The sequence below is a fragment of the Canis aureus genome, chromosome 17, assembly GCF_053574225.1.
Source record: "Canis aureus isolate CA01 chromosome 17, VMU_Caureus_v.1.0, whole genome shotgun sequence".
Lineage (NCBI taxonomy): Eukaryota > Metazoa > Chordata > Mammalia > Carnivora > Canidae > Canis > Canis aureus.
In genome coordinates, this window is record NC_135627.1 from 37,089,320 (window position 1) to 37,107,211 (window position 17,892).

The 17,892-nt window shown below is 31.4% G+C and overlaps 1 protein-coding gene across 1 annotated transcript in view; it reads left to right on the forward strand.

The window, feature by feature from the left end:
• KLHL1 (kelch like family member 1) overlaps positions 1–17,892 on the forward strand; it is a 362,820-nt gene that overhangs the window by 243,595 nt on the left and 101,333 nt on the right. Inside the window, exon 6 of the mRNA XM_077855417.1 lies at positions 5,757–5,943. Within this exon, the coding sequence (XP_077711543.1) occupies positions 5,757–5,943 (187 nt within the window). The remainder of the gene's footprint in view (positions 1–5,756; positions 5,944–17,892) is intronic.

Here is a 17,892-nt window from a genome sequence, read left to right on the forward strand (position 1 = left end):
AGCACAACACCCAGGAGCAAAACAAAGGTTTGAAATATTATGAAATAATATGAGATATATGAAATGTCGCACTGTTATGAATGTAAGGATGTTTTCATAACCTTGATAGCCCAAGGATATAGTGTTGGAAGAGTTAATACTTCCTTTGGTCCATAGTAAGTTTAAATTTATCTTACTTTAGGTGTTTTCTATTATTGCATTCCATATTCCAATGGACTTCCTGACCAGGTGGAAGGTATAGATGTATTTGCTATGCTTTGCACAGATCCTATTAGTCATGTTGCCTTTCAAATTATGTCTTCATTCATGCAGTATTACTCTTCCTTAAGAAATAGCTTACAATATATATTCTTGTTTCTAGCCATTAACATGACAGGAGTTTATTACTGTAATTTATATCTTCTAAATAACACTATTTTATGATGTTTTTAAAGTCTGTAATGCAAATTTTTATAATATAAATATTTTGACTTTTACTATAAAATTAGAATAGTATGCCCTTTATGTAATTAGAAGAGTAGGTCATGTAGCACAGATAAATCAATGCATTTGATTTTGTTTGCTTATGATATAAGAAAGAGTCGTTTACAATGTTAAAGAAGTATATATGCATGCAATTTAGTGCAGAGAATCATGACAAAGATTCTAACCAAGATAGCATTTTTTTTGACATATTAAGGAAAAATATACAGAAAGGAGACAATTTTTTTCTGAATGATACAACAATTTATTCTATTTTCTTATTCGAAGGTTGGAAAAACAATGCTAACTAGATACTTGAATAATGCATTCCATTTTCATGAAACAATACTTTTTTAGAGTCATAACTTCCAATTTATTGCAAGCATTTGAAGTAAATTCATATAAATACTCTTGAAAAACTGGAGTTTGAGGAGTGTCTCTGTGTAAATATATAGAATTAGAGCATTCATCAATATTTTCATGTTGCTAAACGTGGCTATTTTCAGCATGTGGTTCAATTTCTCAAACCATATTAATGAAATTATTGGCATTTTAATGACACATTAATGATCATTTTTAAGAAATAATTGTTTTAATAGTTGAATTTCTTCCCCCTCCCACCAAAGTGTAGTGAGTAATAAAGTCAATGGAACTTTAAGAAGAGTATGCAAAAAGACAATAATAATGCTTTACTACACACAATTGCAAAGAACTAGTCTAATCAAAATTCATGAAATTACTGTACACTGGAATGCTCTAACAAAGTTATTGTCTAGAATTCTAGCTATTAATGAATAAATTATTCTGATTTTTCACATTAGTGAATTCTGAATACCATACATGTTTCTTGAATATGTTCATTCTGCAGCTACAGGTTTGTCCTTTAATTTGTGGATCATTATTTAGTCACAAGGAAAGCCTACCAAGGTGATCGGGAGTTAGGGTATATTTGCAAAGGAACTGCCTGACTGACACAGATCAACCCATTAGAATTTTATGTAATGTTGTTTTTTTTTTAAGATTTTATTTATTTATTCATGAGACACACACAGAGAGAGAGGCAGAGACATAGGCAGAGGGAGAAGTAGGCTCCCTGCGGGGGCTTGATGTGGAACTCAATCCGGGACTGGGGATCACACCCCCAGCCAAAGGCAGATGCTCAACCACTGAGCCTCCCTGTTAATTGTTAATATACACTATTCTGTTCTTCTTATTGAGTCACAGATATTTTAATTTCTGATATCTTTTTATTGACAAAATATGCTGAAACATTATTGTTTGTAGAGAGTAAGATCTTTTCTTGAGGTTTAATACACAATTTATAATGATGTAGTCAATGATTGTTCTAACAGTGAAAATTGTGTGAAACATCCAAGAATTTAAGTTGTAAAATAAGTATTATGATCATGCTTGACTGGAAGAGGTATGTATGGTTGATAGTATCCTAGGAACAAAATCTAATTTGTAGGCAATTATTGTACAAATCCTTGTATATAAACATGAGTATGTTTCTAAGTAGTATATAATTATCAAAATATTGATATATTTTGTAAATTTTAGTGGCAAAGCTGTCACAATAGTTTAGATTTCATTAAAAATTGAAGAATATAAAAAAAACTATTTTTCATTTTATAGGGAGGAGCAATACTTGTGTTAATCTTGGGTCACTGCAAGAAATCTAAAGATAGCTCAAGTTTAAAAGACAGCTTAACCATTTTATTTGTCTGAATTTGTTTTAATTTGGGATGAAATATGATACTAAAAAGTGTTGTCAGAGGAGATGAAATATAGACACAGTCAATACACAATAAGTAAAAACAATATATTTATAAATATATTTTATATATAAATATATAAATATTTTATATGTATATTTCATTTATAAATAATTCAATTAAAAAATAAAATAAAATTTAGAAATTGCCAAATGATTAGGGATATGCCACAACTAAGAAATACTACACAATGCTTTGTTAATAAAAGGAAAAAATTATTTAAGAACAGAATACCTTTGCTATTTTAAAGAAATAAATTACAGGGATCCCTGGGTGGCGCAGCGGTTTAGCGCCTGCCTTTGGCCAAGGGCGCAATCCTGGAGACCCGGGATCGAATCCCACATTGGGCTCCCGGTGCATGGAGCCTGCTTCTCCCTCTGCCTATGTCTCTGCCTCTCTCTCTCTCTCTCTGTGACTATCATAAATAAAAATTAAAAAATAAAAAAAAATTAAAGAAATAAATTACAAATTTTAGTTTTATTTTGTATATCTTCCTTGTCATATTTTGAAATAATTTATAATATTTTTCATTGTGCATAAATCTATGATCCATGAACAATTAATTTCTCTTTAATAATATAATTTGAAAGTATTATAAATTAAGCACTTAGGGTTGACTATCTTCTGATACTGTATTTTGGTGAAATTCCTCAAGTTTTCTTTTATAATTACTTATACTTATTTTTTAAGAAAAATTTGAAAGAATCCTTATTTATCTTTGCATTGTGTGTTTAGAAATACATATATAGCTATTTGAGTAGATTATGAAATTAATATTTTTAATATTAGCTTTATAATGTCATTCAATCTCTTAATCTATGTCCATTTTATATTTATAAAATAAGGTACCAGGAAAAGTTAAAAATATTTCAGTGACCAATATATCTAACAAAAGTTAGAAGTATTCTAGTGACCAATACTAAAAGGTATTAAAAAATTAACCTTAACAAATTAATTTAATATTCACCTATTGTAAAGTTTACTGAAGAAATAAAAACTATAATGCAAGCTAACAACTGTCTTTTTTATATGTAGGATTACAAGAGCTCACAAGACTGAATCATTATAAAAGATACAACTTATTGAAATTTCTTTAAACAATTTTATATCTTGGTGATCTTAAACTGTTTACTAAACTAATTATACCTTATTGGACCCATAAAACTAATGTGCACATTTGTTTAAAGATTAAAATATAAGAAATTAAACCCAAGTCTTGTATTTATTTAAATATTGTCTTAGCCTTATTTGTACATGGCAACAAAATAAAAAAGAAGGCATTAGAGGTACTTTTAAGTTAAAACTAGTCCACTTTAATTAGTTAAAAGAGTCATCTACATATCAGGAATAATGTATGAATCCTTTTTAATGTAAATGACATGTACTCATATGTCAAATTTTAAAATCTAAACATCTTTAGATTTAAAGAAATTTAAATCTAAAAATTTAAAATCTTTACATCTATGCCATGAATCTGTTTACCTAAAACCTAACCACTTACTCACACTTCCATTTAAACTTTTTGATTATGAAATATAGTTTTCCAAAAAAAATGTAGAAATGAAGAATATATCTTTTGAATTTTTTTTTATTTTTTTTTCTTTTTACCCCTTTTATTTGATACTTAACTGGATAAGATACTCCTGGAGTGCGCTCCTAATAAAAAAAAGAATGATTTCTTGTGATCAATTAATCCCAAAATTTCTCCAAAAAGGTGAAAAAGGGAGAGAAGAGGAGAAAAAAAGAAGAATTAATGGGAACCAAGTTCATCCATATCTACATTTATCATTGGAAAAGCTAATTGTTTTCCTTTTAAGGAAAGGAAAAGGTTTAAATGTAGAAAAATTATACTTTGATACACAGATGACCAAAAGTCATATCAAAATATATTTTTTCTTTCACTTTATAAAGACCACTAGGGTCTTCTTAGAAATAGATATTCTCTTACGTCTTAATTTTTTTTAATTACTGAAAGAGTAAAAGATAGTCTTTAAAAAATCCATCAGAGATCTGCTGTCCTATTCCATACTAAAAAAAAAAAAAAAAAATGTTTTTCCTTGATTAACGTTCAGAATGAAAGTGGGTAGGAAGGCAACTAAGATTTCAGTATACAAAAAGTTCAACGTAGCCAAGAATTTAATTGAATATCTTCCCTTCTGTATTCCAAAGTATTTTGGAAGCCCTATACATTACATTCCTTATTCAGCCTCAGAGCTATTGTTCTTTCTCACGTTAATACGTTATCTCATGTGTTCTATGTTTTTCTTGTCACCTCTAACAATGTATGTATCATGATGGCTAAATAAATTTACTTAATTAAGGTTACAATGTTAAAATTAATTATTTAGTTATATGCCACTATCATATATTACCTCATTCACTCAATATGTATATATATATCTGTGTGTGTACAGATTTGGTAAAGTGTCTTATTGATGTGGAACAAAAGGTCAGTGTATTAATATTAAATTTTTAACTTCTTAATTTTCTAAATCTATGTGACAGATTTAAGTGTCACTTGATATGAAACATTGATTTATTAAGAAAAAGAAAGTGATATTGAAAGAATCCCAGAAAAAAAAAAAAGAGAGAGAGAATCTAAAGAGAAATAGAAGAAGAGGGAAAAAAAGATATTTTGGATATATTCATAGAAATGTACACAGAAGAATTTGGGGGGATGAAACCCTGTGTAGCAAAAGAGGAAAATAATATAGCTTCAAACATCTGATCATACTCTATTCCTCCCTCGGGTGCTGGACTTTTTGGTATAAAATTTTTAAATTTCACTATTGGAAACTTTACTTTGTTTACTATACAACTTTCTAGCTGCTTGCATACTTAAAGAGATAAGGACAATTGGTTTCATTTTTATTGATTTTTTAAAACGATTTTATTTATTTATTCATGAGAGACATAGTGTGAGGCTCAGAGACATAGGAAGGGGGAGAAGAAGGCTACCTGCAGAAAGTCTGATTTGGAACTTGATCCCAGGACCCTGGGATCATGACCGGAGCCAAACGCAGACGCTCAACCACCGAGCCACCCAGGTGCCTCTGATTTTTTTTTTTTTAATTTAAGGGGACTATCTTAAATATGTGAATGTTTATGAAGATTGTTACAATGAATTTGTTGAAAGATATTTTAAAATTTCTTTCTCTACACAGGTTTATGGCCAACACAGGCAACTATTTTCAAATTTTTTTTTTTTTCAATTTATAAACAGGTTTCAGAAGAGGAAAGGGAATGGAAAAAGTGATCTCTAGAAGTTATTTTATGCTCTATGTAATAAAATGATAATAAATTGAATTGAATATAAAATAAAATCCATTCCATTTTTCATGGAAGCCTTCCATTTTACTCATATTTATTTTTATTTGTCAATGTAATTAATTCTTATTATACTTTGCATCCTTCTCAATATAGGGGTAATATCATAGGCATTGAGTTTCTAATTTTAACTACTGATATTATATACTTATTCCTATAAAAACATTAACAGAGATTATGTATTATTCACAGATATTGGCTGACCTAGAAAACCATGCATTATTTAAGAATGATCTGGAATGTCAAAAGCTGATTCTGGAAGCAATGAAATATCATCTGTTGCCAGAAAGAAGAACTTTAATGCAAAGTCCAAGAACTAAGCCTAGAAAATCTACAGTTGGAACTCTATATGCTGTAGGAGGAATGGATAACAACAAAGGTACACAATTCTTGATCTCTATATAATACATACCCGGTATCATACCATGGCACCATTTTAATATCATAATCTGTATAATACCAACAAATCTCACATGCTTTATACATTAAGATTTAATATAAAGGGAAAAAATTAAAGAATATCTTTTTTTTTCAGTCTGCATGTGCTGCTTCTGCTTATTATTTATCTTTATTTATTTTTTATTATTATTTATCTTTAAATCCTTTATCTCATGTGCATTACATGCCAGACTTCCTTGAAATGAAAAGGGGATTTAAAGCAGTTACTTGCAAAACACAGGCCAAATAATGTGTTGGATATATTGACAACTATATTTCAATTCTAAGCAAAGAAAATGTAATGTGCCAGGCACATGCTTGCCGAGAGCAATATTATGAAGAAGAGAGTTTCTTTTGAGGCATTTAGAATCTCATATAGAAACCAGGCAAGTAGACAACATACATGAGTGTGATAATTGCAGCAGTTATATTTTACAAACTTAATTGTAATTCCAATTTGGGCCTTCGAAAGGCCCCCATTGTCTTGTGGTTACATAAGACAAATAATATAATTGTCATATATTTGCATCTGATGAGTGATAGAATTATCCACAATATATATATTTTAATTTCTTTTCTTATTGGAGAGAGAGAGAGAGTACACAAGTGGGCAGGAGGGGCAAAAGGACAGGGAGAAGCAGACTCCCCACTGAGCAAGGTGCTCCAATCCTCAATATGTTTAATGTACATATAAAAGTTATAGTTGGCAACTATAGACTGTGGGTTACATCTTTGATCTGTATTGAAGAACTTTGTTATTAAAGAATTAGAAGGAAGGAACAAGGGACGTCTGGGTGGCTCAGTCTATTAAGCCTCCAATTCTTGGTTTCAGTTAGGGTCTTGATCTCAGGGTCCTGGAATTGAGCCCTACCTCGGGCTCCATACTCAGTGCTGTCTTCTTGTCCCTGTCCTTCTGCTCTTCCCCATGTGCTCTCTCTCTTTTGTCTCTCTCTCTCTCTCATAAATTTGTTTTAAAAGAAGGAAGCAATGAAACTTACTTCCACCACTGTGAAGTGAAATCCCAAAACAACAGTTTATTTATTACCTAAATAAATAATTCATGTGATCAATAGGGAAAGACACATATTTCCATATTTTTGTCTGTCCTGAAGCTCTTGTGGCCATTAGGTGGGTTTTCACTAGTTTAAATTTTTTTCAGAAGTTTAATTCCTATTTCTTGGGACACTGATTTTTAGTAATCATCACATTAAAAGAGTACTAGAGAATTTATATGTATGTTATATATATTATATATATATTATATATTATATATACAACTGTCAGTTAAAGGGAATAAATAACCTTTTGCTTTAAGAAGTAGGGAAATGGCATTCACCTCTCTCTCTCCTTCTCTTCTTCCAATTTTTGCTGTCTTTAGCATATGTTATTACATAAGAGAACATATCAGAGGGTTTCACAAAGAGTGGCTCAAAACCCTCTTTTGTAAGGTGGTGAAATAGAAAACATTTTATCAAATACAAATCTGATCAAAAAATTGTCAGAACTTGTACTAAAATTCCAAAGAAATTTTTTCAAACTAAGAAAGTTTCTGAAGAAAAAGAAGAGGAAGAGGAGGTAAAAGAGGGAGAAGGAGGAGGAGGTGGATGAAGAGTATTGAACCTCGTTTGCCTCTGACTAGGAGTGAATAATAAACACAAATTAAAATAGGTATAAAAATTACTATACAATTAAGGAATCAAACAACATGACTAAATTTGCATATTAAAATCTGATGACTTTAAATTGTTATAGCATAAAAGACTATAGACTATGGAGTTTACTGAGTTAAACTGTTGACAGCTTTTTAATTTCTTTAAGCAGTCTTTTTTAAATTCTTTAAATTCTTTAAAAAATTGATCTTAGGGATTCTGAGTCTCTTTCACTTTAGAATCGAATAACACCAACAATTTAGTTATTGTTACACATATTCGGTAAGGTAGAGGCTTAACATAATATAATACAGGAGGTTTAAACAGATATTCTACATTAAATCAGTAATATGATGGGAAAAAATTATTTGAAGGAACTTTAAGAAATTTTTACCATATCCTTAGCCCTATCAAGATGAGATGTTAATATCCCGTAAACTTAGATAAAAATCTGATACTTAATACCAAACCTCAGAGAACCTATTTTTCCTAGTGAAGCAGAAACATAAAAGCCCAATGTTTCAAGGGATTTCAAGAGCAAATAGAACATTTTCACGGTAATCTCTCCTATTTGTATCATGCTTTTACTGCTTTAATAGTGCTTTCTACAGCTTATTAACTTTTATCTTTAAATAGGCATTAAGATTTTATCTTAAAATTGTATTTTCTTGGAAGATAATGAGGAAAAGGGAATAAAATGTAAAAAGAAAAAAAGAATAATCAGAAGAAAAAAACAAAAACTAGAATTTACTTGGCATAATTAATATGAAAAAATAATATATATGTAATAGTGTGGTTTTTTGAAGTTATTGACATACTTATATTGTGTCTTATAAAGGGCCATATAAACATTTCGTTGAGATTCCTCTTCAGTTCCATAATGACTAAGATATCAAATGAAATCAATAAACTATGGATAAAATACTTGCAGATTTTCCATAGACATGAAAATTCAGAGCACTGGCCTCTCCTCTCTCTCTTCTCATAGTCATATATATATATATATATGTACAAAAAAAGTCATATATATATTATATATATACGCATTCAGTACTGATGAAAGTATTTTATGTGTTAAGAACTTGCGTACTGTGGTGAATATTATGAATATAAACCTAACCTCACAGAGCTACCAAGTTAATCCGGGAAAACAGATAGTATACAAAATACTTGCAAATGAATGTTACAAGAAGGGAATTGCAAGTAGAAGGAGTATAATGCCTGTGGAGCAAACCTGTTCTAGTCTAGAAAAGTAAGGAAGTGTAGAAAAAGTGTCTGTTCTTGTTGTTTTTCTAGCTGAAATCTAAAGATTTATTAGGGATTACTTTAATACCTTATTGAAATGGAAGGATGGTCTTGCTGGTAAGTTCCAGACTGCAGGTACATCAAATACGAAGGTTTACAGTTGAAGAAAAGTGACATCTTCAAAAAAAATGGAGACAAATCCTTTACACCTGATTATGGACAGTAGAGAAATGAAAGCATGGTTGTTGGTGGAGGAGAAGCACAGTGGGCTTCAGTGAGACACTTTAGAGGATCAATTCTGATTTGAAACCACAAGAGGTCTTGGAAGGCTGGTGATGTTCCTAGTGGAGAAAGCAGTTTGTCAGAATCAGAGAGATGCCTATTCAAATACTTTATATCCATTTTGGTATAAATTATATTCATTAAGTGACATGAAGTATTATGTAAAGAGGTTAAACTAAATTGCATCAAGGCATTCCAACACAGTTGGTAAAAAAGGGCCTCTCAGGGGACTCAGCAGAAACCTGGGCTGACCTTCCTAATTTGGAACAAGGCCAAGCAACTTAGGAACTTTGGAGACATGAGACTATCAGGGTTCTGTGAAATAACAGGGATATGACATAAAGTGGGATTTAGATATTCATATAAATAACATATTTATATCACGTGTATGGTAAATGCTTTTTATGCTAATATGAACATTCAAAAATGATGAATCAAACAGAAAAAAGAATCAAGCCATAAATAGAAATTTGCAGTGTGTTTTAGAAAGTATAATTTAATTTACTCTTAGAACAGGAAAATGCTGAAAAATAAATCTTTAAGAATGTAGTAATTTATAGCATATTTTAAAGCCAATTAAAACATTATTATAATATTCATATTTGTTCTACTATGAATTGAGAAATGAGGGGACATAAAATTAAATATGATTTTTAAAAAGGCAATAAATACAAGCTGTTTTTATAAGGAAAAAGTTTTTTGAAATAATGTCAACTGAAATCAAATGTAGATTTAAATTAATGAAGTAAATTATATTGATCAATTTCCTGTTATTTTGTTAAGAACTTTATTACAAATCACACAGTAATCATCATAAATATTTTAGAAAGTTGATTTAAAGGTAAAACACTAATTACTTCCAAGTGTTTACATTGACTTACATTTATGTATGATTTATATAAGCTATGAAATAAAATTTGGCAGTAGTGGTTAACAGAAAATATTTGCATCAAAATATTTTTATTGGAATTGCATTCTGATATTGACTGATTATTAGACAATTCCTTAGAAACAAGAATAGTTTGGTTTTGTATTGATCAAAACAGTATTTTTTTGGAGTTAATTTCTTCTGTCTACTAATGTACGAATTGAAAATCTGATAAATATATAATAGCATAGATAAGAAAAATCAGCTTATCACTAAAGTATAATCATAATCATTTAGGAATAATAAAATTCATCAATTTTAATAGAACAGTGTATTTCCTTTCTCAAATTTCTATGTATATGTGTGTGATTGTGTACAGCCATAACTATCTATCTATATTTATTTAGAGATATATCTATCAACATTTGTCTTCATATGCCTCTGTGATTATCTAGATAGGTATCTAAATATAAATATATGTAGATTTATAATCTTTAAAATTGTTATTTTTGTTGCTTTTATTCATTATTTATATTTTATGTGTAAATTTTTTTTAATTTATTTTTTATTGGTGTTCAATTTACTAACATACAGAATAACCCCCAGTGCCCGTCACCCATTCACTCCCACCCCCCGCCCTCCTCCCCTTCTACCACCCCTAGTTCGTTTCCCAGAGTTAGCAGTCTTTACGTTCTGTCTCCCTTTCTGATATTTCCCACACATTTCTTCCCCCTTCCCTTATATTCCCTTTCACTATTATTTATATTCCCCAAATGAATGAGAACATATAATGTTTGTCCTTCTCCGACTGGCTTACTTCACTCAGCATAATACCCTCCAGTTCCATCCACATTGAAGCAAATGGTGGGTCTTTGTCATTTCTAATAGCTGAGTAATATTCCATTGTATACGTAAACCACATCTTCTTTATCCATTCATCTTTCGTTGGACACCGAGGCTCCTTCCACAGTTTGGCTATCGTGGCCATTGCTGCTATAAACATCGGGGTGCAGGTGTCCCGGCGTTTCATTGCATCTGTATCTTTGGGGTAAATCCCCAACAGTGCAATTGCTGGGTCGTAGGGCAGGTCTATTTTTAACTCTTTGAGGAACCTCCACACAGTTTTCCAGAGTGGCTGCACCAGGTCACATTCCCACCAACAGTGTATGAGGGTTCCCTTTTCTCCGCATCCTCTCCAACATTTGTTGTTTCCTGCCTAGTTAATTTTCCCTTTATGTGTAAATTTATATTTCATTACAATTTTAAAATACATCATATCTTACATGGAAATGCCATAGTTTGAGTTTAATCCTGTTATTAAACACTTGGTGGGATCCAATTCTTTTTACTGAAAATAATGCCATCATAGGGGATCCCTGGGTGGCTCAGCAGTTTGGCACCTGCCTTCGGCCCAGGGCCTGATCCTAGGGACTGGGGACCCCAGATCAAGTCCCACATCAGGCTTCCTGCATGGAACCTGCTTCTCCCTCTGCCTCTCTCTCTCTCTCTCTCCTGAATAAATGATAAAATCTTTAAAAAATAATAATAGTGCCATCATTAGTATCTGCATGTATTAAGAGTTTTTCCTAACCTTTGAGTGTTCTTTATAAAGATTTCTAGAGAAATATTACTGGGTAGGAAGGTAATGTTGTTGTGACAGATGAGCCTATTTCTTTCTAGAAAGTTTGTAAGAATTTATGGCATCCTCAAATTATATAATAATGCCAGTTTAAGTGCCTTTGCAATCAATTTTCTGCCTTAAAAAAATAAAAATTTTCTAGTGTGATAGAAAAAAATGTACAATGACAAATGTACATATTCTTATCATTATGTTTATATTTCTCTTCCTAAGAGTGAAACTGAGTTTTTTGTAAATTGAATTTTTATGTATAAAATCATGTACCTAATGATATAGAATGACGTATTATTCTTTTCTAATTATTATAAAATTTATTTCAGCGAATTGCCTATATTATATATTTATTTTATTTTAAGATTTTATTTATTTATTCATGAGAGACACACAGAGAGAGAGGCAGAGACAGAAGCAGGCTCCACGCAGGGAGCCTGACATGGGACTCGATCCTGTGAGTCTCCAGGATCAGGCCCTGGGCCGAAGGTGGCACTAAACTACTGAGCCACCCGGGCTGCCCACCTATATTATATAGTTTAAAGTTTATGATGTGATCCTTTTATTTTTAAGAGGCATAATGATAATATTTTACATTTACTGTAAATTTGTAATAGAGAACGTAGCATTACTTGGCAATTCTGGAAGAATGATGCCTCTTGTATATTAAAATAGAGATTGTGGATAACATGAAGTTGTCTCAGAGAGAAATTCCTTTTGGCAGACACTTGAGTAAGAGGAAAACCCTTCTTCCAAATCAGGATTGGATTGATTGGAGACTAAAAGGCAGTATTTGTGAGAGCTGCTGTTCTCCTGGTTTGTTTTCAATCTTTACATAAGAGCTGGCCCTCCACAGTGGCCCTGAATAACCTTTTATTTTCAAATGCAGATTTAAAGGAAGAGCTCTACCTCATTTTTAGCATTTTAGCTGCCATCTACTGCCTGGATTTCTGCCTCTCATCAGATATGTGTTAGATCTCAGCAAATGCATATAGGGGACAAGCAACAATGCCCTGCTATTCTCTTTTTGGAGTCTAAGCTCCTAATTGCCTTGATTGTCTAGAACTGCAGGGAAGTATCTTCCCGGAGCCATGAAACTCCCAATAAACTGGAGCCAAATATTCCCAGGGCTCTCAGCCTCAGGCTGCTTATGAAATCTGCATTTCCTAAGGAGAAAATGACAAAGAATGTGAAACTCATTTCAATTCACACCCCTGGTCTTTGACCTCTTAAATGGTTGCTGTCTTTTTTTTTTTTAGTCTCTAAAGTCTTTAAACAGATCATTTTTGCATTTAAAACTGTCCCTTTATTGTTATACGAAGATAGTCTGTCTTATGCAAGTTTATACATCATCATAGGGCAGAGGCCCCTGTGGATTTGTAATTTCACCAATTTTCATTTCTGAAAGTTCCCTCTTTTTCTTGAGATTTAGAATTGTTTATATTCTCATCTTATTTTGTAATTTCATCTATTATTTATCTAAGTGTTTTACATGTTTAATTTAAATCCTGTAATGGGATCCCTGGGTGGCGCAGCGGTTTGGCGCCTGCCTTTGGCCCAGGGCGCGATCCTGGAGACCCAGGATCGAATCCCACGTCGGGCTCCCGGTGCATGGAGCCTGCTTCTCCCTCTGCCTGTGTCTCTGCCTCTCTCTCTCTCTCTCTCTCTCTCTCTCTGTGACTATCATAAATAAATAAAGAAAAAAAAATTTAAATCCTGTAATGAATAATTTCAAAATCTAAAGTGTGAGGGTCTAAACCTGTTGTCTGTTGTTACTGACAAGTCTCATTTTTTTGTTAGTTTGATTCTTTTTGTGTTGCGTGATATTACTTTGAAGCCATGGTTGCATTTACTCTGTGAGGCCTTGGGGTCCTAATTTGGGAATGCTTTCATCCTACAAAGATGAGTTAGCTTCAACCAAGAACCAAGGGCACCACTGACCACTCCAACATCCATCTTTAAAGCTCCAGGCTTCACACAAAGTCTCCGGTTCACTCTTCCAGGTTCTGTTAGGCCCAGGGCAGGTGCTTCAGATCCTATCACAGGTAGGATAGTGCCAGGGAAGTGCTGACTTTTGAATTCAGTTAGCTCTTTCTCAGGTTACCTCACTGTTATTTCAGCTATTTGGTTGTGTCCTTGCAAGGTTTTTTTCTCACTTTCATTTAAACAGGCAATGCCAAAAAATAGTGTTATTGTTGTAATTTGCCCAAGTGTATTGGTGTTATAACCAGAGGGCATGTCAGCATGTCTTCTGTTCTCCAGTAAACAGAAGTCTCTGTTTTCTTTCTTTTCCATTTAGAATTTTTCTCCATAGATTACTTCACTTGATTTATGTCCTATCCTTTTGGAATGTAGGTATTTTGTTTGGAATTAAACTACTGGCAACCTGACATTTCCCTCCCTTTCACATATTTATAAAGTAGATCATCAACATTTCCATGGTTAAATAATTTTTGAGTATTCACAAATTTAGTAATACTATTCAAATATAATTTAGCAATTTAAACAATAATGCCAGTTAATTTCTAAAATAGAGATTATAATTCTAACTCAAAGCACTAAATTAGATCATGTAATAAATTAGAACGGCCTGGATATAATGTAGATGACTCACTAACAATTTGATCAAATCCCTGCACATTCTTCTTATAGTAAATGTAATTCAAACTCATGCCTGAGCTTAATTAGGAAGTGAAACATGTCTTGGATCTGAAGGATCATTAGTAAATATTCATAATTACAAGTAAAGATTCATGAGTATATTTGTTCTAATATAATAGATTAACTCCCTTTCCTGAATTAAAAGCAAACTAGAGACAAAAACTTTTCTTTTCTTCTTAATTTTTTTAGATAGTGGGGGAGTAGAGAAGGGATAGAGGGAGATGGAGAGAGAGAATCTTGAGCAGGCTCCACACCCAGAGTGGAGCCCAACAAAGGTTCAATCTCACGACCCTGAGATCATGACCTGAGCCTTTGAAACCAAGAGTCTGATGCTTAAGGACTAAGCCATCCAGGCACCCCAGGAACTTTACATTTCTAACTTCCAGTACATTGTTGCTTCTAGTAGGCTTTTAGTAAATGTTTGCCATATTTAAATTACAACTTATTTAACTGATCTTAGTAGATGTCCAAAATGAACAAATCTCATACATATGTATATGAAGCATTAACTTTTAAGTATAACATTTATCAAGGTAAACTTTGTGTTTATATGAAATTCTCCTTTATTTATAATCATTTGAAGATCTGAAAAACAGATTGTAAATAGAAGATTGCTATTACCTAAATAATGTTCCTAATATGACCCTTCAAGCCTAAGAAAATATTATGAATCTATATGAGGTCTCAATAATGAACATTTGGGAATGATAAAATTCATCAATGATATATTTTCAATATCCTTCTAAGCACCATCATATACAAAATTTCATTTACTTTATACAACAAACTTATGTTGACAGTATATTCTTGATCATTTTATTTTTGACAAAGGTTGAGAAACATTCTTAATTTCTACCTTCTACTAAGTATGTTAAGGTAGAGTTTAAATGCAAAGATCAGTGTAATTCTGAAATATGTATTATTTTTTCTAACCTTTTGCCCACATTTAACCTATTAATGATGAGTTGTGCTGAGAGTGACTTTTTAAAATGCCAGCATAAAAGCTTGATATACTTTTAATTCTTATTATATGATTTTTCTTTAGGATTTTATTGACTTCTAAGACTAGTTCTCTAGAGAACACATTAGGAATATAAAAAAGAAAAAAAAAAAAAGGAATATAAAAAAGTAGGTAATTGAAAAAATTAAATATTCCCTATTATATTTATTTCTCTTTCATGTTTTGTAAATTAGTTTTATGCACACAGAATTATAAATATTTTAACAATTTCCCCTTAATTTAAAATTCTCTATTTGATCAATTTCTCATAAGCTTTACATTTCAATAACATATCTTTAAAATGTAATATCACAGATATTTTGTAAGATTTCAGACTGTATTTTAAATTTTATTCTAAGGGTAAGCATGGAGAACTATTAAATTAGTATTTTTAAATAGCAAAAACGTGTCTTTGCTTGATCTACAGAAAACTTATATATATGAATACAAACTTATGAAGGACTCATTTGCTATATTGTTTTTAAAATCAAAGTCTCTTAATACAAATGTTCAAAACTATTTTTATTTAACTTTTATGTCTATATTATATACTTAAATTATCCATGTATAAAAAGCAACTTTTAGATATGAAATGTAAATTTTCCATTCTTCTGTGACTGTGAAATACCTGTCCAGCTCACTACTGGCAAATCAATTGATCACGACTTTTAGCATAATGACTAAAATACAAAATAATATAATAATAAAGTAATAATAGTAATAAAAACCTTCATTAGTCTCCCATCCCCCAGGTAGAGCCCATTCTTTAGCAGTGTATTTATCCTTCTCTATCTACCATTTCAAATTTAACCGGCAGATTTTTCCTATTTTCTCTCCATCAAAAATATCTTGATACGATACTTCAAATCTTTATCAAATTTCACAACTCATTTCCTCAGGTTGGAAGTTTTATACTACTTGCAGTACAGTTCACACATATACATTGCCATTTGCTTCAGTGTCTTATTCCTTTTTATCATGCCTTCCTTTGCTTGTCTAACTCAACTTTAATATCCCCCCACCCCTTAGCTGCATCTTGTACATCTTTTGTAATGTCTTAGCATTTTGTGCTTACAACTTTTATTGCACCAATCCAGGTACATTGAAAGCATCTATTTTTAATTATTTTATTTTATTAAAATTTTATAAAATTTTTGAGCATATAGAAATTAAAAGAATCATAAAATGAACATCTATACACAGCTCAATTTTAAGTTAATATTGTGCTCATCTGTCAAAGTTTTTAATGAATTCAGATATATATATATATATATTTCATCTTAAAAACACTGGCATGCTATTATTAACTAGATTTCAATATAATTCAGAGATTTTCAGTAAAATTAACATATAGTAAAATGAATTAATCTTAAGTGTATCTTTAAATGAGTTTTGCCAAATACATAACTTATATAATTCAAACCCCTAACAAGATCTAGAACATTACCATTATCCCAGAAAGTTCCCTCATATCCCTTCTTTTTTTTTTTTAATTTTTTTTTTTTTTATTTATTTATGATAGTCACACAGAGAGAGAGAGAGAGGCAGAGACACAGGCAGAGGGAGAAGCAGGCTCCATGCACCGGGAGCCCGACGTGGGATTCGATCCCGGGTCTCCAGGATCGCACCCTGGGCCAAAGGCAGGCGCTAAACCGCTGTGCCACCCAGGGATCCCCCTCATATCCCTTCTTAATTAGTTCCCAGCTTCTACATCTTCAAAAAGAACCATTCCTTAACATTTTTTCACTTTAAATTAGTTTGGCCTATACTTGAACTTCCTCTAAATATAATCACACATTTCATACTCTTTAAGGTTTCTGTCAATCAGTATATTTTGATGATTCATCCAAGAGATCATATATACTAATAATTCATTCTTTTAATTGTTTGATAATAATTGTTTATCCATTTTCCTGTTGATAGGCACCTGGGATCTTCTCAATGTTAGCTATTAAAAATAAGCTGTTGTGAACAGTCACGTGCATGTTTTTTTGTGGCCACTGCACATTTATGTTTAAGAGATACATAAGCTGATATTTTAGATACATGATTTGCAAAAAATATGTGTGTAAAACATCACTGAAAATGTTTCCTTCTAGAAAACTATACAAATATGTGACTAACTCACAAGAAATGCTGTCTTCATTATGCCTAATTATTACCTATTTGCTTTTTCATGGTTTTTGTTCTACTAATAATAACATTTCACATGTTGGATAGCAACCTGTGCTTTTTGGCATTTTTTATGAATATGATAATATTATTTGATGTACCAAAATTATAGGATGTATTTTTATTTAATGTCAAAGCTTTTGAAAAATTTTATGTTTAGTTCTGTTTCACAATCGGGCAGTTTGATGTCGGACTTTTGAGGAATTCTTTTAAGACCATGCAGCATTAATATGGTTCAGAAATACAAATGTATATTTGTAGATAATGATCTATACACATATGATATATCCACCAAGAGGTGATTTAACAAAAAAAAAAAAAAAATGAGGTGATTTAACAGCAAGAGCAAAATTCATGAAAAAATACCAAAGGGGATAGACATA